We start from the raw sequence: 26,534 nt of genomic DNA, 5'->3' as shown, positions 1-26,534 counted from the left end.
AAGAAAAAGAGTAGTTAAAAAGCTTTTTTTTTCTTTTTGAGCTACAGGACAATTATCCCAAGCTTTTATAAATGAAGAACGATGACAAGCTGATTTCCATCCCACCCTACCCCATTAATCATCAGAATATTCCACATTATGTCTCTAATCTGTTTGGATTTGAGATGCCTTTTAAAAGTGGGTGACTTCAGGCTGTGGGACCTGTTGCAAAAAATATGTTAGTCATTCAGATCTGTTTCCAGAGAGGTGGGCCATTTCCCTCCAGTAGATATTAATATTCAGAAGGCTTGAGTCACTTTGATTAAAAAGCGAGTGCAAATGGCATTTGCATTTTGAAAAGGTGAATCAATTCTTGATTTGTTTCATTATCCCTCATTTCTGGAGCTGTCAGGGAAGAGTTTCAGAGCAGGAAAAAAAAGATGGTGTATGTTGACATTATATAAGTAAATGCACAAATCTCCACATCCCAGAATAAGCCTGAAGCATTAACGATACAGTCATTATGCTGCTGACATCTTTGGTACAAAACATCTTTTAAACAGAACGCTTTTTTCTCCCAGTGGTTATAACATCGAACTTTTTTCCTCACTTTGGTCAAAGTGGGTACATAAATAGATCGTGCATCCTTGTCATAAACAAAACAATTTCCAGATCCGCCCATGCACCCAAAATTAAATATATGCCCCTTTCAGGCATATTTCTGGATGAGGGTCCATCTCTGAAGCTGCATAACAGGCAAATATTCTCTATTTTCTTCTACTACCTGCAGCAATAGCACCTCTGAGGCATCAGGTGGCTTTCTGCAAGGAGACAGTTGGCGTGATTTACGCCTTCAAATAAAATTACAGGCCTTCAGTCCAAATGACAATTTGAACAATGCCGCGTTGGAAGAGACACGATTATACCATCTTTAAGTTGTGCAATGAAAGCACAAAGGTGCTATCCGGCAGAAGAAATAGAACTAGTGGGAGAAAATTCTCCTTTCTTGAATAAATGGCATTCTGCGATTGGCGTAAACAAGCAAGCTTTCTCTTCTTTCTGTTTTGTTGACTCACTTCTAACTGATTTTAAAGACATCGTTCCACCTGCCTCTGTTGCTTCTGTGTTAAATGGCTGAGAAAAAAAGACTCAACCTCTTTTGCAGGAGAAGTTTGTACACCTGGTAAAGATGAACATTTTTTTTATGTAAACCAAAAGAAGACCGTTGCTGCTTTGAGTGGCTCTGACCTAGAACTCTACAATCTCTTGTCGTTGGTCACACTGAATAGGGATTGTAGTTTAGAATCTCTGACCAACATCTGATATTTCTTCATCTGAAGTCTTGGTCTTGTCCACTTCTATTCTTGGCTTTTCATTTTTATTGCAGACTTTCATTTCTTTGACAAAATAAATCCGTACCCTCTGGTGTTCATTTCTGAGCGCACTTGAGTGTTCTTGCTCTCTAAGATTGTGGGCTACATCATCAATGTTTGCTTAGCCTTAAATGAACTACAGTGGGCCAGAATCTCAGAACACACCATGTTACAAATAACCAGATCACCTTGTGGCTTATTGTATTTTGTGAAAGCCCAGTCTAGAGATAAGACAGTAATATGTCCCTCGCCCCCCCCCCATTGTGTTGAAGCTGATCCTACACAAATACACCCACAATGTTTGCAGTCCAAAATCTGCCAACTGGTCTCCTGTCCTGCTTATTCTCCAACTTAAATTGACTTCCTACTTCAGTTGCCCACAACCGGCATATGGGAGAGGGGGACTAACAGCATCTCCTCCATTCAACTGTTTGAAGGCTGATTGTTGAATTTTGAGTAAGAGCATTTGTTTTGAGCTATGAGAATAAACTTCAAAGAGTAAGATTCCCCTTTAAGACAAATCTTTATTTTTCTCTGTGTGATGTAGGTCAACGTCTGCTGGTGATGTTCTTCTTGCATGAGGAAGCTTGACTGCCTGAGAAGCTGAGGACATATGGCTGATTCTGCAGCAAGCAACCTGATCTAAAATATAAATAGATGGGAATATATTTTAGCTACTGGATATATTTGTCCCTAAAACATAGCAGATCATCAGTTCTCTGTGGAATATTTATTGACAGTCCCCTATAATCTGAGTGCTACCAACTCACAGTGGCTATCATGTCTATGTGGCCTTACTCAACAGATGCAATCACTCAACATGCCTAATCAGATTACTAAAATATTCTAGGCTGAACTGGGAATTTATAAAAATGACTTCCTCTGCATAAGAGGTCAACCACCATCTTCTAAGGCTGACATTGTCTCAGCTTAGCATGTTGTATGAAGGCATCTCTTAAATCTTGATGTGGTCTAGTTGAGCTTGACTGCTGTTGCTTACTCTTTCCATTTGGAAGGGTGTTAGGCTTGGACCACAATGCAACAGAAGAGTGGTCCATTCCACTTCTGGCTCCACAGGAAATGCTTTGAATGCTTTATCCTCCTGTAAAAACTCCCTGCTGGCTAAAAAAATTAGCATCATTGTGCTTGTTTTCCACTAACTAAGGGAGGCCGTTCTTCTCAGAAGAGAAACAGTCAAAGAGACTTTTAGGATTCTGCTCCATGGATACGCAAAGCCCTTACTCCCCCAGATATCCATTGTTCCTTCTCACCAGTTTTAAACCCAACTTCTGGACTTGCTTCTGGTAAACTTTCAGAGCCTTTGGATATGGAGCCTGTGGTGCAAGACTTGAGTGACTTTAAAGAATGACATGACTGTTTCCGCTCAAAGATGCAAGGGTAATTTCCCAGGACGGTGGCTGAGCTGATCCCCTCTGAAATCAGATGGAAGAACAGAAGGAAACACAGATATAAAATCTCGAATAAGATGTAGAAATTCTGCTTTCTTCCACAGAATCATTTAAGGCATGTTCTATCATAGCTCCTGAACCAAATCTTGCCCTGAGCAGGGCAGCAATCACACGCTTGCAAGTGTTTCATTGTTAAGGCCAACCCTTGCGAGTTTGTGTGAACCCATCAAGTTGAGGAAGGGAGCACCACATCAGAACAGGAAGAAACTCTGGGTGCCTTACGGAAATTGCTGAGCCGAAATTTCCCACAACAGAAGTGTATCTGGCATTGCTTCCTTATGTTTTCCCTCATGAGGCAGTAAAAAACAAAGATGAAGAAGCCTAGAAAGGAAAGCAGATAAATGTCCCTTGGATTCCACACACATTCTGCTCACCAAGGTTTTCATAAATTATAGAATGGGCATAGGAGCAGATGAGTCGTGGAAAGCACCACGGCATCCCACAGAAATTAACAAAGCATCAACAAAATCAGAAGTATTCTGGTTCCTCAACAGACACTACAAAATGTTCTACCATACCATAGGGAATTGAAGACTCCAAAATAGGAATCTCATTTCCCCCACCCCCACTCAAATTTATAATTTCTAGAGGAGACAATAAGAAATCTCATCCAGTGGTGGGACAGAGAAGAAAGAGGAGATAAAGGAGAGCAGACACAAATCATACCTTGATTACAATTGGAAATATTTAATGGAAGCACCTGGAAATGCAATATCCTACATCTAAAGCAGGTGCTCCACCATCTCATGACCTGAGTATTGTCTCCTTGGGCTTCCCTCAACCTGGCACCTGGAAGATGTTTTGGAATTACTCTACCATCATTCTAATGTATTGTAGGGAGATGGATCTTTGTCACAACAGACCTGAAGGAGCACCAGGACCTTGTAGTTGGAATTACCAAAGACCACAACTAGGTCATGTGCTCCTCTTGTGCTATGGTCCTTCCCCCATGGTCAGTGCACCTTATCATGAGACTTACCTTGCAAGGAATTGCAAATGGCAAAGATGTACATGAAGGCAATCTTCAAGGGGCCCCACGCAAAGAAGGCAAAACCCCACGTCAAACCCAGCAAAAATGTCAAGCTGGTCACTCTCTTCAAGTCAAGGAGGAATTCGTTACTCCGATCCTTCCCAACCCTGCAATTGTTGGTTTTCATGACACGGATTTGACAAAGGACAGTAACAAACATGCTGATGTTGATCAGGAATACCAGGATGAAATAGCCAACTACAGAGATGTAAAAAACCGAGTTGTCCTGAATCCAGCAACTGGAGAAAGACAAAGGAAGATGTGTTGGTCAACTCCATGTTGACTGGTTGAAGTTTCAATCCAACCTTCTTAGAAGATACCAGGCAGGAGAAAACAGGTTTATAGATAAAAAGTAGCACCTTGGATAGATGGATGGATGGATGGATTTGATTTGATTTGATTTGATTTATGTCCACCTTCCATTCACAAACTCATGCATGGTATGTGATGCTTCTTCAGCCTCCTATTTTTTCCCCACAACAAAAATCCTGTGAAATAGGTTGGACTGAGGCTGAACAACTGACCTGAAGTATTTTGATGAGCTTTCATGATAGACTAGAATCTGAGTTTTCCTGCTCCGACCTAGCCCAATATTTTTACCACTGCAACGTGCAGAAGTAGGTGTGCAAACAATTTAGGGGCTAAAGATGGAACAGTAGCAATTATAGCAATGGGTTCTTCAGTCTAATTTCTCTCCTCCTGTTCTCCTAGGTGAAAATAATCAAAACAAGAGACTTACAACTGCATTGATGGGCTGTCAGTGTTTCTTCTCAAAACAAATTCAGTCCCATAGAAGTCTCTGCTGATGCTGAGGGCCACAATTACAATGAGTGCTGGAATTCCTAAGGACCCCCAAGAAAACAAAACCACATTAACCAAAAAAGGAGAAACACCTGCAGAGGTTTAATTAAGTCCTAGCTGGAGAAAAGAAATGAAATAGGGAAGCCCCAGTTAACAGGGAAGGGTGTTAATAATAGGTAAACAAAGGAAGAATTTGCTTTAATATCTAACTTCCATATAAAAAAAAATTAAGAGCAGTTCAGCCTTGTGAAGCTTAAGAATTAATTTCAATGATTTTAGCCTGAAATTTCTTCCTTTGTCACATTAAAATGGGACATTTTAACAATAACAGCTGTAGGGCATCATCCTGCATTTGTGGGCGACATCCACCCCAGTTTTAAACTGAATACAACATATAATAGGCAGAATCAGAGGTCTTCTAAGAGACAAGTTTTCTTCTTCTTCTTCTTCTTCTTCTTCTTCTTCTTCTTCTTCTTCTTCTTCTTCTTCTTCTTCCTCCTCCTCCTCCTCCTCCTCCTCCTCCTCCTCGACATTCGACCCCCCCCAAGGAACTCTGGCCCTGTCCATTCTAGCCAACCAGATGCCCTAATGGGAGGACTGCAAGAAAAAACACCAAGTAGCCTTGTCTCCATTCCCTCAGGTTGCTTGATGGACCTTGGTACCCAAAGATAGGTTGCATCTCCCTCTGGTGGTGCCATCAAGAACTTATTTGGAGGTGTCCTTTCCTGTGTGCCCACACTGAAAGCCACCAACGGCACACATCTCTTAAAAATGTAAACCACATTGCAAAATTCTGAAACGTTCCTATAAACAATAAAAGGAGCATATCTCTGATACTTACCCCAGCCAGCTATGGACAACCTGAGCATGTAATATGGAATGTAGACTTTGAAGACTCTCACCAGGGCAAAATACATGTTGATGGCTTCCAGACCCATCCAGGTAAAGGCAGATAGCAGGGAGTAATGCAAGGCCACGGCAACGGTGATGCAAAGGCCAGGATTCTGAAACGTGGCTAGCCAAGAGTTCACCAAGAAAGCAAGGTTGAGCATCAACAAAGCAAAGCAGAGGTTGACGAGGATTTTGGAAGGATAGTCCTCACAGACTTTGCTGGAATGAAAGGGGGAAAAGACATTAACTTCCTACACTGTCATACAGATCTCGTTATTTGATTTCCTTTGATTCGTGCTACTCTGTCTATCTATCTATCTCTATATCTATCTATCTATCATCTATCTATCTATCTATCTATCTATCTATCTATCTATCTATCTATCTATCCCCTTTCTCTTTCTCTCATCTCTCATCTTTCCTCCATCCCTCCATTCATCTATCATCTATCATCTATCTAGATCTAGATCTATCTAATCTTCTACAGACAATTAATGTAATATGTAGCTTGACCCTACCAGATTTGCAGGAACTTTGATAAAGAAAGATAGAGTTGGGTATTGAAACAAAACCTAAATAAATTTTGTTGAGTTCAGAAAGAAAAACAGACCGCCAACTCGACTCACTCAATCGAGAGATAAACCAACAGTACCAAGCCCAGGAAAATGGAGGAAATGCCACACCCCACGTAGGTCACCAGTGCTAAAGCCCACTCATCAGCATTGCTCAGGGGTGTCCGAGATAAGTCCTAAAAAAAAAGAGAATCTATACAATTGTCCCCATCCGGTGTCATCCAGATGGCTGGCTGGAGAATGCTGGGAGTTGAAGTCCAGAGGTCCTAAAGTTGCCAAAACTGGGCATTCCTGATATATGTGCACTCTGTTTTTCCCCACTGTAACGGGCAAAGATTGAAATCACCTTACCAGCAGAACTCCAAAATGGGTCAGGTGATTACAGTTGCAGATTGTATAGGTACTATCTGTATGCTTCATTTCACACCCTGAGGTATTCCAGCCACCCAGGCCATCTGCACAGCAGAGAAATGAAATATTTCACCCAGGGTTAATAGCTCCTGCCTGCTGTTTATAGCTGCTGCCTGACTTCAAGGCTGCACTGAAGGATGGAGGGAGTGTGAACAGAGATTCATGCTGGCTTGTTTAGAACATGAAGATGTTGCTCACCCTCTCTCAGACTTACATCTTTGGATTCCTCAGTACTCACCATTCCTACTGAAGTCCCAAAAGACGCAGTGTACAGTAGCATTATCCTAGTAGTAAAAAAAGAGAAAGAAAATAGCTTAAGCAAAGGAAATCCTAGGTAGCAAAGAATTCCCACATATGCTGTACCAGAAGGTGCAACCTTTGATGCACCTGATCTTCCCTTAAGTCAAGAGCTCTCCTTGTGTTACCACTAGTAGAAATGAGCAGGATTTTCTCCAATTTCCCAATTCTCTAGTTCGGCAACTCAGTGCCCTGGAAATATTGTTGGATTTGCCCATTGCTGACATTCAAAACTTTGGTAAAAATGATAATATCTGCATGTATGAGGTGAGGTGGCTAAATATAGTTTATGTGCCATCTGACTCATTGCAATGTTGACTTAAGTAATGACTGGTTGATTGTTTACTTTATTTTGGTCCAGAATTGTAATTAAAAAATTATGTTGTCTATATGTAAAATGTTATTTCTCTTTAGTGCATCCTGTTCATTGATAGGATGATAGGAAGAGTGAAAATCTAGCTCAGTCAATCAATAACAATGCCAAGGGAGCTGTGTCTTTCCATATTTCTGTTCTTTTAACTCCACCAAGGTCTAGGATCTCTGCTATAGCCTCTTTCTTTGATTACGTGAAGGCTCTCCACAAGTCTGTAGGCCTCTCTTGGTGCACAGTCTTCTCAGACCAGCCATCCATGACAACTCCAGCTAAGTAATGCCCTTCAATGTTGTGAAAATAACACAGGTGCTCTACCCCATGTGGGCTTCTGTGCTGCAGAACTATGCTGACTGGTTTCTTGAGGTCTTCAATTGTCTTGTTTTCAATGCTGGCACCTACAACGTAGGTGTTCAGAACTTCGTTCTTCAAACTACTGTCCTGAAAAAGAAAAACAATTTTTTCCCCTCCTTTCTCTGTCCTACTCGTCTCTCAGGGCCATTTCCAACCACTTTCCACCAGAATGAGGGGCACACAAGTTAAATCTTGGGGTTCAGCTTTTTCTCTCTTCCTTGGATCCATTGCTAAGTTTCCTTCTATTCTTGCAAATCCAGCCTATTTACCTCAAACAATGACGGGGAACCAAAAAAGGTGAATTGAATCCCGGCAAAACTGTCTCCATCCAAAGATTGGGACGTTAGGTAATTTCTCAATGATCCTGGCAAATATATTGAGGCCTGAACATCCGTGAAGGCTGTTGACTGGATGCTGAGCTGTAAGGGAAAAGTTCTAGAGTCGATTTCAAATTAATTCAGGAAGTATCTGGCAGAAGCAGGTGATAAAGAGGTGGGGAGAAACCCAGTGTTAAAAGGTGGTGCACCTGTGGGCTGGTCTCCAGAGTGTAGGATACAATCCCAAAAGCAACTCCCTGGAAGTTCATAGGATCTGGCCGGAGCACTGCCAGAGCCAGCCTAGGAAAGATGACGGATTCATTTCTCCCACTGAAGTTCATCTTGAAACCAATTTGTTCCATGATCGTTAAGATTCTGAAGAAAGTACACAAGAGCTCAGAATGACATGGTATGGAGGCCATCATACCCTGTTATATACAGGTAGTCCTCCTTTTATGACCACTCACTTAGTGAAAATATAATGGATTTCCTTGGGGGTGCTTACAGCCGAGATTCAATGTTCAAACACTCAGTTCCCCTTCCCCCCCGACACACATAGTCAGGTGACCAGACTTTAAACACTCAACATCCAGGCCACGTTTATGTCCACCTGCAGCATCCCACAGTCACAAGACTGCATTTTGGGGGGCAGTTTTGCCAAGAACTGGCGTTTACTTTTGGCTCTTGGCAAAACTGAATCATAGCAAACCATCGCTTCACTTAATGACCACAGCGTTTGTTTAATGGCCACTGCAAAATGGTCATAAAATCAAGTCGATCCCCCGGGGTGACCCGATTCATGACCATCACAAATTGTAACTCAAGGACTAGTTATAACATCATTGGAAGGGAACATTACAAAACTGCATCTCCCTTATTTTGGCCGGGTCACTCATGGGAATTCACTGGGGGGGGGAAACAAAACACAATTATGTTGGGAAGAATGTCTGTGGAGATTCTCAGTCATTCTGGTCATGGTCAGAACTGAAGAAGCTTCTTGGATGAGAAGCGAAACGCCTTCAAGGAAAAACAAAGAAAACAGAACTGAAGAAGCTTCTTGGATGAGAAGTGAAAAGCCTTCGAGCAAAAACAAAGAAGGCCCAGTTGCCTTTAGAAAAAGCTCCTTTGGGATATGTTTGGAAGAGGGGGCAGTAAAAGGAAACCGGGCCAACAAAGAACACGATGATTGGGCACCAGCAAAGCTGACACCAACCAGCACATAGAAAAACTGAAAAAAGTAGTGCAGGATCGGAAGTTGTGGAAAGACCAGGTCCATAGAATCGTCAAGAGTGGGACATGACTAAGTGGATAACATCACCATCATGATCATCATCATCATCATCATCATCTAACGGGTAGCGTATTCAGCAGTGGCACATTGCTATGTTCTCACTTGGAACTGGGAGGGTGGAGAGAACATGGCTGGGGGAGGAAGCATGCAGGGGGTGTCAACATTCAAGATACGACAAGCTGTGTTCCTGCTAACGTGATTGTGTCATAAATTCTGAATTCCCATTTTTCACACCACATCTGCCACCCAAAAATCACACTTAAAGCGCTACTGTGGAGAACAAAAACATTTGCCAGAGATGGGATCCATCCATCACCTTCAGATGTTTCATGTTGGATGTATTCCTTATAAAAAGCATTTCTCCTTTGCTGCTTGGGCAGAAATATATTCTGCACACTTCTGGGTGTGCAAAGGCAGGCCTGGGAGTGAAATGTCACTAAAGATCTGAATAAGGAGAAGCAAAAAAAATGCTCCTCTTTTTCTTTGAAATCCTAGAATTCTACTTTCTTGCAAAAGGTGTCTGTTCATTACCGAAAAGCTGCAGACTTTGGATTCTGGGCAGTTGGAAATTTAGTGGGAGGCAAATATTTCTAGGAGAATCACGACAAAGTCTAACACTTTTTCTTTGGCAAACTTACCACGTTCTAAGCAGGCTGTTCATCCCTTTTTGGATTCCAATGTTTTTAAAACTATAGAAAGTAGGTCAATTTTATTTTATTTTTTGTCTTGTCCCCCAAGGACTGGGAAAAACCATGGACTCTAATTCCACATTACAGTAATGCTCCAGTCCCAGACTGTTTCGCACAAGCATCTCAATCTGGAACCAAGAACATAGGACTAAGGAGAAATTTCTTGACAGTGAGAACAATCAATTGGTAGAACGGCTTCTACAGAAGCTGTGGGCGCTCCATCAATGGAGGTTTTCAAGAAGAAACTGGGCAGCCATTTGACTGAACTGGTAGAGGGATCCTGCTTGAGCAGGGCATCGGACTAGAAGACGTCCAAGGTCCCTTCCAGCTCTGGTATTCTGTATTATGAATTCTGGATCCTCAACTCAGAAGTGACCGTCTGTTTAATAGGTGACCATGTTTTTTTTCCCCATACCTGTTGAGTACAGTTTTCATGTCCTGCAATTGGATTTTATCTTCCATAAAGATATTGATAATTTGCAGGGTCTTCCTAGCCAGGGCCAGGCTGATTTCGTCACAGTTGGCTATTTCGCTCAATTTGTTCACCAGGACCTCAATTTCATCTTTATTCAGATCGGAAAAACTCAAGAGAAATAAAATGTGATCTGCCACCTCTTCCGCATTTTCTGCAACAGAGCAAAGACAGAAGCTCCTTTTGATAAAGAACTAAGCCATGGCCAGAAGCTGATGTGCGTCTCTTAAGACTTCTGGGTTTTGAATGGTTGACCTCTTTGCAAGCAGAAAGCTAGCAGGAGCCAATCTGGGTCGGTCACCGGAACCAGAGGTTTAGCCTTCCAAGCTTTCGGACCACGCAATTTGCTAGAGAGACATTCCTTGAAGATGGGCTCCAGCACGAGTCCAAAAGCTCGGAAGATGAAACCTCTGGTCCCGGTGACTGACTCAGATCAGATCCTGCAACATTATCCTGGGACACGTCTATTCACCTTCATTCATGAGAAAGCTAGCAGCTTGCAGGGAAAGGTTATAGGTTTCTCTTTCATGGAGACTGCGTTTCCACATGCAGGACATTCACACACATACAATTTCCCTGAGTCTACTGCACACTATCGCCCTTTTATCCCACATCCCTCCCAAGGAAGGCCTTCCAAGAAATGGGAGGGAAGTAGGACCACATCAGCTGTGGCTAGTGAAGAAAAGTAGATAAATCAGGATTGGTTTTAGCATCCTTTGGCATAAAAACAAACCCACCAAGGAACCTACCGACTGTGACGGTGACATTTTTAAGATCCAGTATATTATCTGGCAAATTTTGCAACAGAGGACAAGCGGCCAAGTTTGGCCTCTTCCAATAGGCTTTTTCAGTCCGAAGGTTAATCAAGCTTTGAAACAAAAGGGAGACATCAGAGACATTAGGAGATATTTTTTCATCACGCTCGCTTGCTTGTCCTTTGGTTTTCTTTTGGGTGGGTTTTCGCTTGGCTGAACTGCTTAACAACCACCTTGGTCAGTAAATGGAAATCTGGTCCAAGTCAAGGACTACCTGAGGTCCACAACTTGGACAGTCATCTTCTGGATGAAATATGATGGCCATGGAGATCTTTTCCTGGTTGGAGTTTGTCCACCCTAATTGTCTTTTGGAACACAAGGTCCACCGAGCATCATATGAGGTATGATGTCAGGGTGGGGTAGGTGGTCAAAGAAGGGCAGTCGGTGCATTCCTCTACTCACCACAGTCTGGAAGCTGCCAACTCTCGGTTGGCCTGGCAGGGCAAGGTCATCTCATTGGGAGGAACCATTTTTGGCCAGGTGTAGACCCCTTTGTAGTTGGACCGGACGGTCTGCTCAGAACACGATTCTGGATCTTTGAGACAAGAAGATAAGAATGGAAGATCACCTAACCTTTTTCTCCCCAATCATTTCAGTATTGACCCTAAAAGTTGTCAAAGAGAAGACTAGGTTAGAATGGGAGGGTGAGCAGTCGTGATATCTAAGATGTCCCTGCTTTTGCAGTTGGAGAGGTAAGGAGGTATAGCAAGCTTTCTCCTCTAATGCTGTGTCCTCTCGTGGTGTGTGACTCATGAATCCCTCAGAGTAAACCCAGGACATTTTAGTCTGAAGTCTTCATCTAAGCCCAAAGTTTGTTAGGCCACTTTGATGAGAGATGCTCTCATTTTACTATCCCGGGGTTATTGTATGGAAAGAAGAGGGACTATTCAGTTGGAAGACCATTAGGATAAAAAAAAATCCAATGACTATATTACCAAAAGAAATAACACGTGTATCTTTTTGCTCCACACTCATGGACAACTGATCTTCAGTGTAATCCCCACACAAGGTGTTTTGTAGCTTCCACACGATCTCCTGCATGCTTTGACTGGACCTGGCCTTGATGATAGCCTTTGAGGAATATCTGGAGACCCAAGAAGAGATACACTCATGGAGGATTCAATCTGTGGGTCTTTGATCCCAGGTGCCAAGGCTTAAACCATGTCAATGAGCTGAACCAGCTCTCTCCTCCTCTCCACAGAAGGTGCTGGGCCCCCCAAAAATCTCCCTCTAACTCTCCTTCTAGAAACCACTAAATTTTAGTGGTAGCACCTTTATGTCCAAGTGGGGAATGCAGAATCTAGTAATCCAAATATTAACTGGCATGGAATTCTAGAAATCAATTATGCCCATGTCAGAAAACTAGTATTAGTTACTAGTTGTTCTAAGAACATAATGTAAATGTGCTAATTTTAATCTTGAAACCCTTGTGGATAAGTATGCTGTTTTATGACACATTATGGGTCTATAACAGACATGTCAAACTTGTGACATCATGTGACGTCACGCAACGTATTGGAGCTTTTTCTCCGTTGCCAGCAATGGGGTGGGCACAGTTTTGGGATGATGCGTCCGGCCCACGGGCCGGCAGTTTGACACCTCTGGTCTATAAGATCAACTCACATCAGGGAGAAATCGTGGTTAGTCCCACCTAGCCAAAAAGTCAAATAAAACCAAGGTGCTGCTTCTCAAGGGGCATGTCTGATGATCATGGTTTGCAGTTCCAGAATTTCAGCCACAGGAGGGCTGCCAGTCAGCCTGGGTGGGCCACAGCTGCCTAAAGTTTCAGAACCCAGGACCCTTGAGTTAAATTTGGGTGACTTCAAATTACAAAAAAAAGCACCTAAATACGGGTGACAGATTTGGGAGGGAGATTGTCTATCATTCTTATGCTTGGCAATAATTTTAGATTGAGGGAGCATCAGCCACTGGCAGGGAATTCTGGGAGCTAAAATCCAGGATAGAATGTCCCACAATCCCCTGCAACAAACAGACTAGTTCAGGGTGGTCTAAAAACCAGGCACTCCCTGAACAATGATGTGAAAATCTTGGCAAGTTTTAAATCGCACCCCTTACCTCCAGGAAGACCGTCCTCCATTCTTCTGTTCAGAAGATCCCCAATGCAGAATAAAAGAAACAACAAGAGTTAACGAGCATGTTTACAGCATTAGGTGGGCCATTACTGCCTGCGGATGGATCGAGAAGGAGAAGCTTAGAAGGGAGAAAAGTGGCTAATTAGCAAGGCTCGTGATGCTCCGGGTGGAGGTGTAAAGGCGCCGCTTTTCTCCAACGGCTGCCAACCTTCCTCCCTTCGCTCAGATTACCCTCGGCATTTAGGCTTTGATTACCACTTTGTGGAGACGTTCCAAAGCAGTTCAGTGGAACTGCAGATTGCTTGGAGAATAAGTGATAAGAAGGGAGGGAGGGGAGAGAAACAGGAATTTATTTATTTTTTAAATCAATCCTCCTAGAAGGAAAAAAGGGCTGATATTCTGCAGCAAAAGAAGAGCAGTAGGTATAGCAAGGAATGGTTGGCCTTTGAGGTCAATAAATCAGTCTTATTGTGTACAGAAAATGCAGTGATGCTCTCGGTGGTACCTCTCGCTTTCTTGTTCGTTGGGATGCTCAGAATGGAGAGCTATAGGGCTTGATTTGCTTGGGTCTTTGTGTTACCGTGGTTATATTTACCACTGGTCCCTAGAAGACACTACACAACCCATTTCATTCTTGCTGGAGCTGGCAATAGAAGCTGCCTACAGCTGATAAGCTCCAAGAAGAAAGAAACCGGTCAAATAGTGCCTCCTAGTGGTCAGTTGTGAATATAATCTTTCTAATCCAAAACACCCCTTCATGGATTACTGCCTTGTCGTGGCGAAGGGGCTTGCGTAATTCAATGAAGCTATGAGCTATGCCGTGCAGGGCCACCCAAGACGGACAGGTCATAGCAGAGAGTTCTGACAAAACGTGATCCACTGGAGAAGGAAATGGCAACCCACTCCAGTATCTTTGCCATGAAAACCCTATGGACAGTACCAAAAGGCAAAACGATATGACGCTGGAACATGAGCCCCTCAGGTCGGAAGGCGTCCAATATGCTACTGGGGAAGAGCAGAGGGCTAGTACTAGTAGCGCCAGAAAGAATGAAGCGACTGGGCCAAAGCCGAAAGGACGCTCAGCTGTGGATATGTCTGGTGGTGAAAGGAAAGTCCGATGCTGTAAAGATTTTTTCTCCATAGGAACCTGGAATGTAAGATCCATGAATCAAGGCAAGCTGGACGTGGTCAAACAAGAGATGACAAGACTGAACATCGACATCTTAGGTATCAGCGAACTAAAATGGACAGGAATGGGTGAATTTAATTCAGGTGACCATCAGGTATACTACTGCGGGCAAGAATCCCTCAGAAGAAATGGAGTAGCCTTCATAGTCAATAAAAGAGTAGGAAAAGCAATACTGGGATACAATCCTCAAAATGACAGAATGATCTCAGTTCGAATCCAAGGCAAACCATTCAATATCACAGTAGTCCAAGTCTATGCTCCAACCACCGGTGCTGAAGAGGATGAAATTGACCGGTTCTATGAAGCCCTACAGCACCTTATAGAACTAACACCAAAAAATGATGTCCTTATCATCATGGGGGATTGGAATGCTAAAGTAGGAAGCCAAAAGATAACCGGAATAACAGGCAAGTTTGGCCTTGGAGTACAAAATGAAGCAGGGCACAGGCTGATAGAATTTTGTCAAGAGAATACGATGGTCATAGCAAACACTCTTTTCCAACAACCCAAGAGACGGCTCTACACATGGACATCACCAGACGGTCAACACAGAAATCAGATTGACTATATGCTCTGCAGCCAAAGATGGAGAAGCTCTATACAGTCAGTAAAAACAAGACCAGGAGCTGACTGTGGCTCAGACCATGAGCTTCTCGTTGCAAAGTTTAGGCTTAAACTGAAGAAAGTAGGGAAAAGCACCAGGCCAATCAGGTATGAATTAAATCATATCCCCATTGAATATACAGTAGAGGTGACAAATAGATTTAAGGAATTAGATCTGATAGACAGGATGCCTGAAGAACTATGGACAGAGGTTCGCAACATTGTACAAGAGGTAGCAACCAAAACCATCCCAAAGAAAAAGAAATGCAAGAAAGCAAAATGGCTGTCTGAGGAAGCTTTGCAAATAGCTGAGGAAAGGAGGGAAGCAAAAGGCAAGAGAGAAAAAGAAAGATACGCCCAATTGAATGCAGAATTCCAGAGAATAGCTAGAAGAGATAAGAATGCCTTCTTAAATGAACAGTGCAAAGAAATAGAAGAAAACAATAGACTAGGGAGGACCAGAGATCTTTTCAAGAAAATTGGGGAGATGAAGGGAACGTTCAATGCAAAAATGGGCATGATAAAGGACCAAAATGGCAGGGACCTAACAGAGGCAGAAGAGATTAAGAAGAGATGGCAAAATTACACAGAAGAACTATACAAGAATGAGCTTAATGTCCCTGATAATCACAATGAGGTGGTCACTGACCTCGAGCCAGACATCCTAGAATGTGAAGTGAAGTGGGCCTTAGAAAAGCTGAGCAACAACAAAGCTAGTGGAGGTGACAGTATTCCAGCTGAGCTATTCAAAATCTTAAAAGACGATGCAGTAAAAGTGCTACACTCAATTTGCCAGCAAATTTGGAAAACTCAACAGTGGCCACAGGATTGGAAAAGATCAGTTTACATTCCAATTCCAAAGAAAGGCAGTGCCAAAGAATGTTCAAACTATCGCACCATTGCACTCATTTCTCATGCTAGTAAAGTTATGCTTAAAATCCTACAAGCTAGACTCCAGCAGTATGTGGATAGAGAACTACCAGAAGTACAGGCAGGATTTCGAAGAGGCAGAGGAACTAGAGATCAAATAGCCAACATACGCTGGATCATAGAGAAAGCTAGAGAGTTCCAGAAAAACATCTACTTCTGCTTCATTGACTATGCTAAAGCCTTTGATTGTGTGGATCATAACAAACTGTGGCAAGTTCTTAAAGAGATGGGAGTACCAGAACATCTTATTTGTCTCTTGAGAAACCTATATGCGGGCCAAGAAGCAACAGTGAGAACTGGACACGGAACCACTGATTGGTTCAAAATTGGGAAAGGAGTCCGGCAAGGCTGTATACTGTCGCCTTGCCTATTTAACTTATATGCAGAGCACATCATGAGAAAGGCAGGGCTAGATGAATCAAAAGTTGGAATTAAGATTGCTGGAAGAAATATCAACAACCTAAGATATGCAGATGATACCACTCTAATGGCAGAAAGTGAAGAGGAACTGAAGAGTCTCTTGTTGCGAGTGAAGAAGGAGAGTGCAAAAGTTGGGTTGAAACTAAACATTAAGAAAACCAAGATCATGGCATCCGGCCCTCTCAATTCCTGGCAAATAGATGGGGAAGAAATGGAGGTAGTGACAGATTTTATTTTCCTGGGCTCCAAGATCACTGCAGATGGGGACTGTAGTCAAGAAATTAAAAGACGCTTGCTCCTCGGGAGGAAAGCCATGGCAAATCTAGACAGCACACTAAAAAGCAGAGACATCACCCTGTCAACAAAAGTGCGTATAGTCAAGGCTATGGTCTTCCCAGTTGCAATGTATGGCAGTGAAAGTTGGACCATAAGAAAGGCTGAGCGCAAAAGAATTGAGGCCTTTGAACTCTGGTGCTGGAGAAGACTCCTGCGAGTCCCTTGGACTGCAAGGCGATCAAACCAGTCAGTCCTAGAGGAGATCAACCCTGACTGCTCTTTAGAAGGCCAGATCCTGAAGCTAAAACTCAAATACTTTGGCCACCTAATGAGGAGGAAGGACTCACTGGAGAAGAGCCTAATGCTGGGAAAGATTGAGGGCAAGAGAAGAAGGGGACGACAGAGAATGAGGTGGCTGGATGGAGTCACTGAAGCAGTAGGCGTGAGCTTAAATGGACTCCAGAAGATGGTAGAGGACAGGAAGGCCTGGAGGAACATTGTCCATAGGGTCGCGATGGGTCGGACACGACTTCGCAACTAACAACAACAACAATCCAAAACATTTTCTCCACCCCAGGCAGAATTTTATGTAGCAAATGGCAAGGAGTTCTGAGCCATTTGCAAGAAATTTCCACCTTTGCAGAAGCATAAACGCTTTTCCAAACCATGAACCACAAGGAGGGCCAGGACTATAATTTGCCCAGGTAAAAATATGTACGCTCAGTGACCCCTGAATAATAGCTGGCAATTGATGGGAGGAGGGCAAGCCAAAATTCTCTGCCTTCCAAGATTTCATTTCAAGCCTTCTCAGGATAAAAAGGGTGGCCAAGATGCTATTAGATGTCAGTGTTATTTCTCCTCGTTTAATGTGCCATGTAAGCAGAGCATCAGCCTCCTCCCCCCATTTACTAAGGCACCATCTTTGCTGCTACCATGGCAATTTCTCACTAGAGAAGATAGAGGAAAGAAAGAGGAGGAAGGATGAAAGAACGCATCAGAGTCTGAAAGAAGGGAGGGGAAAAAATCAGGGCTTGATGGGGAAAGAGGTGGTTTAGTATTTCTAAATACATACCTCGATGTTAACCTGCCTGGTTCCTTGTGATAATTTGTAGCTGTGTTGAAAGAAAGATATTTCAAGATCATCCTGGGTGGGTTTTAAAAAAATATCAGGCAGGCAGGGAAGAAGAAGGTGCTGTAGTGGGAGATTCATTAGGTTGGGTTCCAGGTCCTGAATTTGGATGGGAAGAGGTCCCCCCAAATCTTCTTATTCGCATAATTCAGTCTAAATATGCCTTTAGCCCTGATAAGTCATGGTCTACTGCCATGTTTTGTAAATGTTTTTCTCGTAAGAGCACTTCCCCTTTTTAGAAATGGTGGCGGACCCCAGAAGATCGTTTGAATGGATTGTATTTATTGATATTTACTGTGTTTGATGTTAAAATGGGCACCTTTCCTGCCCCTAGCGCTCCTCACGATGGTTGGGTGGAAACTTTGTCTTGTATGCTTTTCCAACCTAGACTGGAAAATCCTTCTGATTTCGCAGATCCTTGCTCCCTGGTTTTTTTTTGGGGGGGGATGGGGGGGAGAGAGCCAAAAGAATATGCTTACCGAGCTGTCTTGACGTTATGGTTTGTCACCACAAATTCTGAATTATTTAATTGTTTCTTGAACTGTAATAGAGACAAACGGTCAATCACAATTGGGTTCCTAGCTCAGCCTTATCCAGTATTTGTCTAAGAGCAGCAGTCATTTTCAAAAATGGTCATCACATGTTTATGCCAGAATCAGAGCTTCTTTGGAATAAAGTTCCTCAACTTCAGCAGCTTGGAGATGTCCGGACTTCAACTCCCAGAATTCAGAACGCTGGCTGGGGAATTCTGGGAGTTGAAGTCCATACATCTTCAAGTGGCTGAGGTAGAGAAACACTACTTTAGGACAATACTGCATTATCTCTGCCCAGCAAATTGCGCAGAAGGCAGGAGGGAATCACCTGGTGTCCTACTTTCCTTCTCTATTCAAATGATGTTGTCTACATGAAAGGGTTAAACCTGGAATAACCAGCAGCTATTCCCTGTGGGATGATCCACGCTAAACATGTATACACAGGATTACTTCCAGCAGCCAGCTCTGGAAAATCCTGTGCAATGAGAGAGAGGAACATAAATACATAGATATATGGGAGAAGTAGATTGTTGATACGAAGAGAAACGTCTGCAGATGTTTATTAAATAGAAACCAAGCCGCCCTGCCCATTAATCAAGCCAGCTTTAAACAGATCCTAATTCAGACTTACCCAAGTTGCGGAAAGCTTTTTGGCATCGTAGCAATCGCACTCCCTGGGGGGCTCCCAAGTCACGGAAAAGTTCATTTGGAAGCTGTAGAAGGTGTCCGTGATAACTGAAAGGGGGGAGAGATGGGGAAGCCAGCTTATCTTCAAGCTTACTTTCAATGGGGTTGGCCTTTGACTTTGATTCATGGAGCTTTTTGTAGCTTTCATGCGTGATCTATGATGATGCACCTTTATAAATCTATGGGGTTTTCGAATAGGGTAGTTTTTCTTACGTACCTATTTTGGAAATGCGTGCAGAACAGAATTCTTTTTTTAAATGCATTTTAAGGTATTAAAAGTATCCTTTTCCATGGCTAAAAATGTATGATCGTCTTATGTTGTTTTTGATTATTGATAGCCGTGCAGAGTATTGAATTTGAGTAGGGCTGCCATGTAAATCAAATCCATAGCATTGCTTTGTAAGAAAATTTCCATCTAGGGTAGAGGTAGGCAACCTCGGCTCTTTTATGACTCATGGTCTTCAACTCCCAGAATTCTTGAGTCAGCAGAGCTTTGTAGAAGCCATCAGGTCAATGTTTGGGGGGGAAAGCCCACACTTAAGCATTCTGGATGTCCCAAAGGTGCTTTCCCCCCTCCCAAAGGCAACTAGACTTTCTTGGATTTTTTTCCTTGAAAACGTTTCGCTTCTCAACCAAGAAGCTTCTTCAACCGAAGTTCTTCAAGTTCTTCAGTTTATTTCTTTAACCGAAGAAGCTTCTTGGATGAGAAGCAAAATGTTTTCAAGGGAAAAAAACCCAAGAAAGTCCAGTTGCCTTTTGGAAAAGCACCACCATGACCTGGAGGATGGAGAACCTCCATAGACATGAAGCCTCCTGGAGTTCCATACCTGTAACGTTTGGATCAGGGGAGGTGATAGTGGGAAAGGCAGGTGTAGGCTCCTCAGCACCTAGAGAAGAAAAAGGGGGAAGTACAGATGTGAAAGAGGACAAAACACACCCCTCTGGGAAACCTGAGGTTGGAAAAAAGACACCAGAGAGACAAGTTGAGAAACACTGATTTATCTATCCAGTTTAGGTGGCGCCCATCTCATAGGCGTGATTGCTGTTGCTCAGACTGTGGTTGCATGTATGGAGGGTAGCAAAGAGGGCTGTCTGATGTACCATTCTGACATTCTCCTGTACAGCCATCAGGTCAATACTTGGGGGGGGGGGTGAAGTCTGAAGGATCCCAGAGTTCCATACCTGGGGAAGTGATAGGCGGAAAGGGAGATATAGGGTCCTCTGCACCTATAGAAGAAAAAGGAAAAACCCAGGTATGAAAAGGGACATACATGGGAAGAAAAAATCAGGGAGCTCATGGGATCGTGAACGAGAACCATGATATGCCACAATTATCTTAGGAGAAACGCTGCATAACTGAATCTTCCATTTATTCTTTTCTCTTTCTCACAAATAGGGAAATGGGGTTACTTTCTTTTGATTTTTCCTGAATTTTCCCCCTGATTTTATGTCTTTATATTTCTCCCTGCTGGCTGGGTTGAAGTCCATGGGTCTTCAAGTTTGCCAAGGTTGAGAAACACGGATTTATCTGTTCAACCTATACGGTGCCCACCTCATAGCCATCACGACTGCTGGTGCTCAGACTGTGGCTGCCTTATCTGCTCCAAATGCCATACTTTGTCCATAAATTGTTGCTTGTTCGAAAGGAGGAAGGAAACTCGTTTATGCCCTGTGTGGGGGTTCTCATATACTTCAGCCAAGATTTGACAGGCAGCTCATAAATAAAATTTTAAAGCTTAGATTCCCATCAGGGATTCCAAAAGTTCAAAATTATAAAACAGAAAAGAAGAGCGAAGCAAGAACTGGGGCAAGAATGCCCTGAAAAAGGAAGCAGCATTCTATGTCTCCATTTACACAGAAATGCTAAGCCATGATCTGGTTTAAACCTGGTTTGTGAAAGAATCCAGATTTGTTCCCCATAACATGCTAAGCCATAATATTCCTGAATTGAGCCAGTGGTAATTTGTTCAGGAACCATAGTTAAACACGCTGTACCTTACTGTAATGAGGGAACAAGGTCTAGGACTTGCAGCTAAGCATTCAACCTGCTCTGTTTTCTTTGCTTGTCCAATAAAATAAGAGAAAAGTGAATAATCCAGGTACAAGTATGACAAATTTTGATTCAAATAGGCTAGGATCTGTACAACAAGAAATCATAGTTTTACACTATGGTTTCTTGTCGATAAAAACATGAACTTTGGAAAAGATGAGTCTACATTTAAACCCACCAATTATGAACTTATGTTTTTTGTATTTTATATATATAATCATAACTGGATGTACTGTATGTTTGGGGGTTTCGATGTAGACCCATCTTTTTCAAAAATTATACAATGTATATATTCTGAATGACTGAAGATGGAGGAGATTTATTTGAAGAGGTTATGGATACTCACCGCAACGCTGATGCTGGGCAGACTCTGTCAATATATCTTGCAGAGACCAATAATTCTGCCCCCAGCTGACCACATTTCCATCTTCACAACGCTCCATGTCTTGCTGACCTCTCACATGATCCCACATCTGGAAGTAGTGCAAGACGCCAACGAAGGACAATTGCTGGATTAGTACTCCGTTGAAGTTCTTGTGCAAATGCCCCATCACTAATGTCCCATTGGGCTGTAGACACCGATGATGGAAATCTGGAAGGGTTTTGTTTACCAGCTTCTTTGCATCCCAGAAGAGCTGCAGGAGATGCTTCTGGCTGTCCCAGGCACAGCAGATTTGGTGCATTTTGTAGGCCACAACGTACTGTCCCAGATCGAGGAAGCTGCCCATGAAGAACATCTGCAAGGTGGAATTATTGAAAGACAGAGCCAGCTCCACCTCATTAATGTTGATGGAGGAACTGTTGACATCATAGGAAAAGGCTGCCCCACTCGGCACACTTTTTTCAGTCTTGTTGAGGTCAACACATACAGTAAAGGCACAAAGTTGAGGGACATGCCAATTGGCCAAGGAAACATATTTGTTCTGCATCCCCTTGAAAGTCACCTGCTTCCCTTTCAGAGACACGGATTCTGTTTAGGACAGAAGAAGAAGAAGAAGTTCTGAGGAAGGCACATTGATCCATTTGATCCTGTGGTTGAGTTTATGAGCCACTAAAGGGGGAATTTACAAAAACCATAAAGCTTTGGAAGAAAAGATCCTGAGCTATGAAGAAGCAGCACATCCTGACTGGTTGGGAAAACTCATACCTGAGCCAAGGAACAAGGTGGCCACAGCAAAGAGCAGGCTACTGAAGATCTTGCATGCGGCATATCCAGCAACGTCATACTTTTGACCATTCATCCTCTAGGTCTGGTCTGAAAGGCAGAAGGGAAGCTCCTCAAATATGTCCTGGAGGAAGAAGACAAAAACAGAAACCCTGATCTAATCCCTCTGCCATCCTGGACGACATTCAAGATCTCACTCTCCCCACAGCTGAAATGCCCTCCACAGGCCTGGGTGGACCTCCGGGAAGTTCCAGATATGGGGAGATTAACCCATTTACACAAGTGAAATCCACCCTGCTTTGCAGAAATTTATTAAGATTTTTTCCAAGTCAGTTGGCACACAATGCTCTGAAGATCAGCCACCAACCTGCCTAAAAAAGGAGTCATCAAGAAGAGCTTTGCTCCCAGGTTGCAGAATCAACCCCCTTCCCATCAGTTTCTGGCCTCAAGGAGGAAATTAAGATATCAATCCTGGGCAGTTCAATCTTCAGCAGCCAACAACAGGACTTTGGAAAAGTTACTGGCAACAGGGCAATCAGCCAAATCAGTCCCGCCTCTTTCTCTATGACCTTCCTGATTTGTTGTTTTGGCTGTTGAAATGTCATCTCATTTTTTCCTCTCTGGGCCAACCCTGCAGTGCTTAATCTAGTATTTCTCCAGATTTGTTTTTCAATTATTTATTTTTTTAAAAAAAATCTCCTGTGGACAAGCCTAACCTACAAAGAAGCAGAAGAGACCACATGGGGGATGGAAAAACTGACACATACATGTTGGACTTGCGTCATTATAAACCGTTCACACGATGGACATCTGACTTCCCTCACCATGAGCCTTAGAAACTTGAAGTTTTCCTTGATTTAAAGCAAACTTGGGACATTTATTGAAGAAGAGCACAACCCCAGGGCTGACCTGATTGGCTAGAAGTGATTGGCATGACTGAACTCTGATCTTTAGAGCTTTCCATGCCATGGAAATTTCAATAATTTATTGGATCATAAAATCTAATCTTGCTAAGAGGAAAGGACAAAGATTAGATTAGTGCAATAAAATCACATGGGAATGGGAACATGGTTTTGTAAAGAAAGTTGTTTGGACAACTGAGAATCTTTAGGCTTCATCTTTCCCCGGATTGGATTCGGAAGCTTTTTCGCTGAGGGAGAAAAATCCCAAACCAAGATGGGGAAAATCAGTCAATCAGAATAGAGCTGGGAGGGACCTCGGAGGCCTTCTAGTCCAACCCCCCTGCTCAAGCAGGAGACCCCCTACCATTTCAGAAAAACGGTTGTCCAACCTCTTCTTTAAAATCTCCAATGATGGAGCAGCTTCTGAAGACGAGCCTTCAGAAGTTGTCTTCAGAAGATAGTCCTTGACTTGCAATAACTTTTTAGCGACCGTTCAAAGTTACTGTGACACTGAAAAGTCCTCACACGTACAACCGTCACAGCATCCCTGCGTTCATGTGGTAGCGTCCAGGCGCTTGGCAAACCAGCTCACATTTTTGGCATTTGCAGCATCCCAGCGCCACATGATCATCATTTGGGACTTTCTTTGGGAGCTTCCAACAAACAAAGTCAATGGGGGAAGCTGGATTCACTTAATGATGATAGCAAAAAAAAAGATTGTAAAATTGGGTGTGGCTCCCTTAATAGTCACACTGCTTAGCAATGGAAGTGACCATAAGTCCAGGACTACCCGTACTTTTGATGAGGTGGCAAGAACCATCAGAAGGAAGAAGACCCAAGCTTTAATTTCACAACTGGGCTCAATTTTCGCTTTTAATTTAAAAAGAAATCCCGTTACAAACTCCCTCTTTTGTTTAGCTTTATTGCAATTCACGCGGCCTCCTTTCCGTGAGTTTTATGACTTCGGAGTTCTCTCTGGATTTTTCAAATGATCGATTGGGAGGGTGTCATTTTGGCTACACAAAGCTTAGCCCTGAACTTGGGAAGGCAGAGCAATTATCTTTCTACAGGCATTATTCATTGCACAGACACCCCTGTTAAGCACTCCGGGATTTGCAACAGCGCAAAAAAGAATGCCATCATTTATAGCAAGCCACGGGAAATTTTCATCTCTGAGAAAGCAAAGCCGGGACTTAGCTCAAGGATGCTTCTCAGTCTGCTACAGAAATCTGGCTCGAATCTCCTGGAAAAAGTGTTTTTACAGACTTCCTCTGGGAGTCACTGTTGTGCCAAAAAATTGCAGATTTCGTGAAGATGTGTGAGTTTTATTAGCTGCACAGCTGGAACTTTGGGCAAGTTCTCTCTCTCTCTCTCTCTCTCTCTCTCTCTCTCTCTCTCTCTCTTTTGAACAAGACAAATCAAAGAAGAGAATGAGAACACTATCTTTTTTAAAAAGATATATATTTCATTAAAAGTTTCTTTCATTAATATAAACTGCAAATAGAAAGAAAGACAATGGGAAAAAGGGAAAGGAAAGAGGATGGAAGAGACAGAGGGAGGGAAGAGGGAAAAAGAAATTATAATAAAAGAAACAAAAAGCAGTGACGACTTTTTTCCATGCGGTAGGATATATAATATGTTTCTTGCGATTAAATTACGTTTCTTGCATGAATCGGGTTCTGCCTATCAGCTTTTGCAAACAATGGGTTTGCCTCTGGAGGAAAACCACTTGCGGCTGGGGGTGTCCTAATGCCAATTTTTTCTCTCCGTCTCCCAAACATTTTCTCCCCACGAGCCCAGCAACGCTTCTAACATTCTGTAAAAAGCAGCTTCCGTGAGATGCCAAATACATGATTCATTTCCGTTCTCTCTGGTCAAGCTAAATCATTTCTTTCGATTCTCTGGATGTAAATAGGCACACACAATTGAGACTCTGATGTATTTGTAAAATATATATATATGTCAGATCCCTTTTGGGAAAAAGAAAGATTTGGGACCGTCCTTTTCATTTTAAAGGTTCAGCAGCCAGCAACGATTGAGCCTGGATTTTTTTTTCCTGCCAGTGATGGAGATGTGGTTTGCTGTGAGTGTGAGCCAAACGTTTATTTCCTCTGCTCGGCTGGTTCAAAAGAAAAATGTATAAAATAGGGCAGGCAGCCCTGAAGATTGCATTGAAAGTCCAAGGCAAATCTCTGAATTGGAAGAAAGGAGCAAAATTCTGCGGAGTTGGTTGTTACAGACACGTCTTTTATGGCAGAGAACAAAACCAGCTTTGGAGACTGAGCGACGTGTCTCCACAAAGCCTCCATTGGGTTCAGCTGGAGCCGGGGGCGAAGAATGTGTCTTTTATAAGAAGGTCGACGCTACGGAGAGGCTGTCCTTCCTTCCACGTCCAGTCCAAAGAAGCAGCTGCCCAAATGCCCGGCAGGCAGAAGAGACAAACCTCCTGTGGATGAGAATTTTAACGCTGATTTACTTTGGGCCGGTTCTAATTTCTCTCACTCAACCCACCTCCCTTGCAGGATTGTTGTGAAAAGAGAGGAAAGGATTAGGTATGATTGGCACCTGGAGTTATTTATAAAGGAATAAAAGGGGTTTATTAAATAAATAATAAATGCAGATAACCCTCACTATTTATTTATGAGGACGGAGGTTCTCAATCCTCCAGGTCGTGGTTGTCACAAAGATATTTTTTCCAAGAGGCAACTGGAGTTTGTTTCTTTTTTATTTGAAAACATTTTGCTTCTCATCCAAGCAACTTCTTCAGTTCTGTTCAATTTACTTAGTGACCAAAGTTGCAACAGTAGAGAAGAAAGGGACTTATGACCAGTCCTCACACTTATGACCATTGCAACGTTCACATGGTCAGTTTTCGGGCTCTTGGCAGCCAGCAGGTATTTAGGATGGTTGCAATGTGCCAGGATCGTGAGATCACCTGTTTGCAACCTTTCCACTGCCTTGGATAAGCAAAGTCAGTAAGGGAAGCCATTGTGGCTTAGGGCTAAGCAAGCATCCATCTATTGGGTTTTATAAACCGGAATTTGACATTGGGTGCTGACTCGTAGGAATGCAGCCAAGCGGTTTAGCTGACAAATCAAGATGAAAACGGGTCTCAGCAGATATTGTAACGATATGGATGGAACCTCCCCAAGGAAATATCCTTAAAGAAGACTGAAGACTGAAGGATGGACCACCCGTGAAGAAAGCGGGAATCGAACCGGCGACAAAGGAAGCACAACTAAAGCGAGCTGCTACGCGCACGCGCGTTGCCGCCTCGCCTACCCTTGAGGGATCGTTCCCCGCCTGGCCGGAGGCGAAGTTTCCCGAACGCCCGAGCCGCGGGGACGGCGCCTGCGCTCTCCTCCGCCGCCCACGGCCAAAGGGCTCCGGGGCGGGGCCTGCGCCGCGCCTGCGCCGTCGCCGCGC

General features: G+C 43.2%; 1 protein-coding gene across 1 annotated transcript; it reads right to left on the bottom strand.

Moving 5' to 3' along the window:
• Positions 1-3,937: 3,937 nt before the first annotated feature.
• On the bottom strand, positions 3,938-22,282 carry ADGRG4 (adhesion G protein-coupled receptor G4; the record flags this gene model as incomplete). Its single annotated transcript, XM_081336420.1, has 19 exons — positions 3,938-3,958; positions 4,000-4,090; positions 4,591-4,744; positions 5,494-5,762; positions 6,170-6,291; positions 6,467-6,570; positions 6,765-6,810; positions 7,512-7,634; positions 8,074-8,239; positions 10,260-10,470; positions 11,066-11,184; positions 11,534-11,666; positions 12,067-12,215; positions 18,251-18,312; positions 18,936-19,039; positions 19,819-19,878; positions 20,174-20,218; positions 21,388-22,011; positions 22,189-22,282. The coding sequence occupies 19 exons, from the start codon at positions 22,280-22,282 to the stop codon at positions 3,938-3,940; spliced, it is 2,697 nt and encodes an 898-aa protein (XP_081192546.1).
• Between the last annotated feature and the right edge of the window lie 4,252 nt (positions 22,283-26,534).

This window comes from Vipera berus (genome assembly GCF_964194415.1).
Source record: "Vipera berus genome assembly, chromosome: 11".
Lineage (NCBI taxonomy): Eukaryota > Metazoa > Chordata > Lepidosauria > Squamata > Viperidae > Vipera > Vipera berus.
The sequence above is the reverse complement of the archived record's forward strand: the minus strand, read 5'-3'. Positions and strand labels throughout refer to the sequence as shown.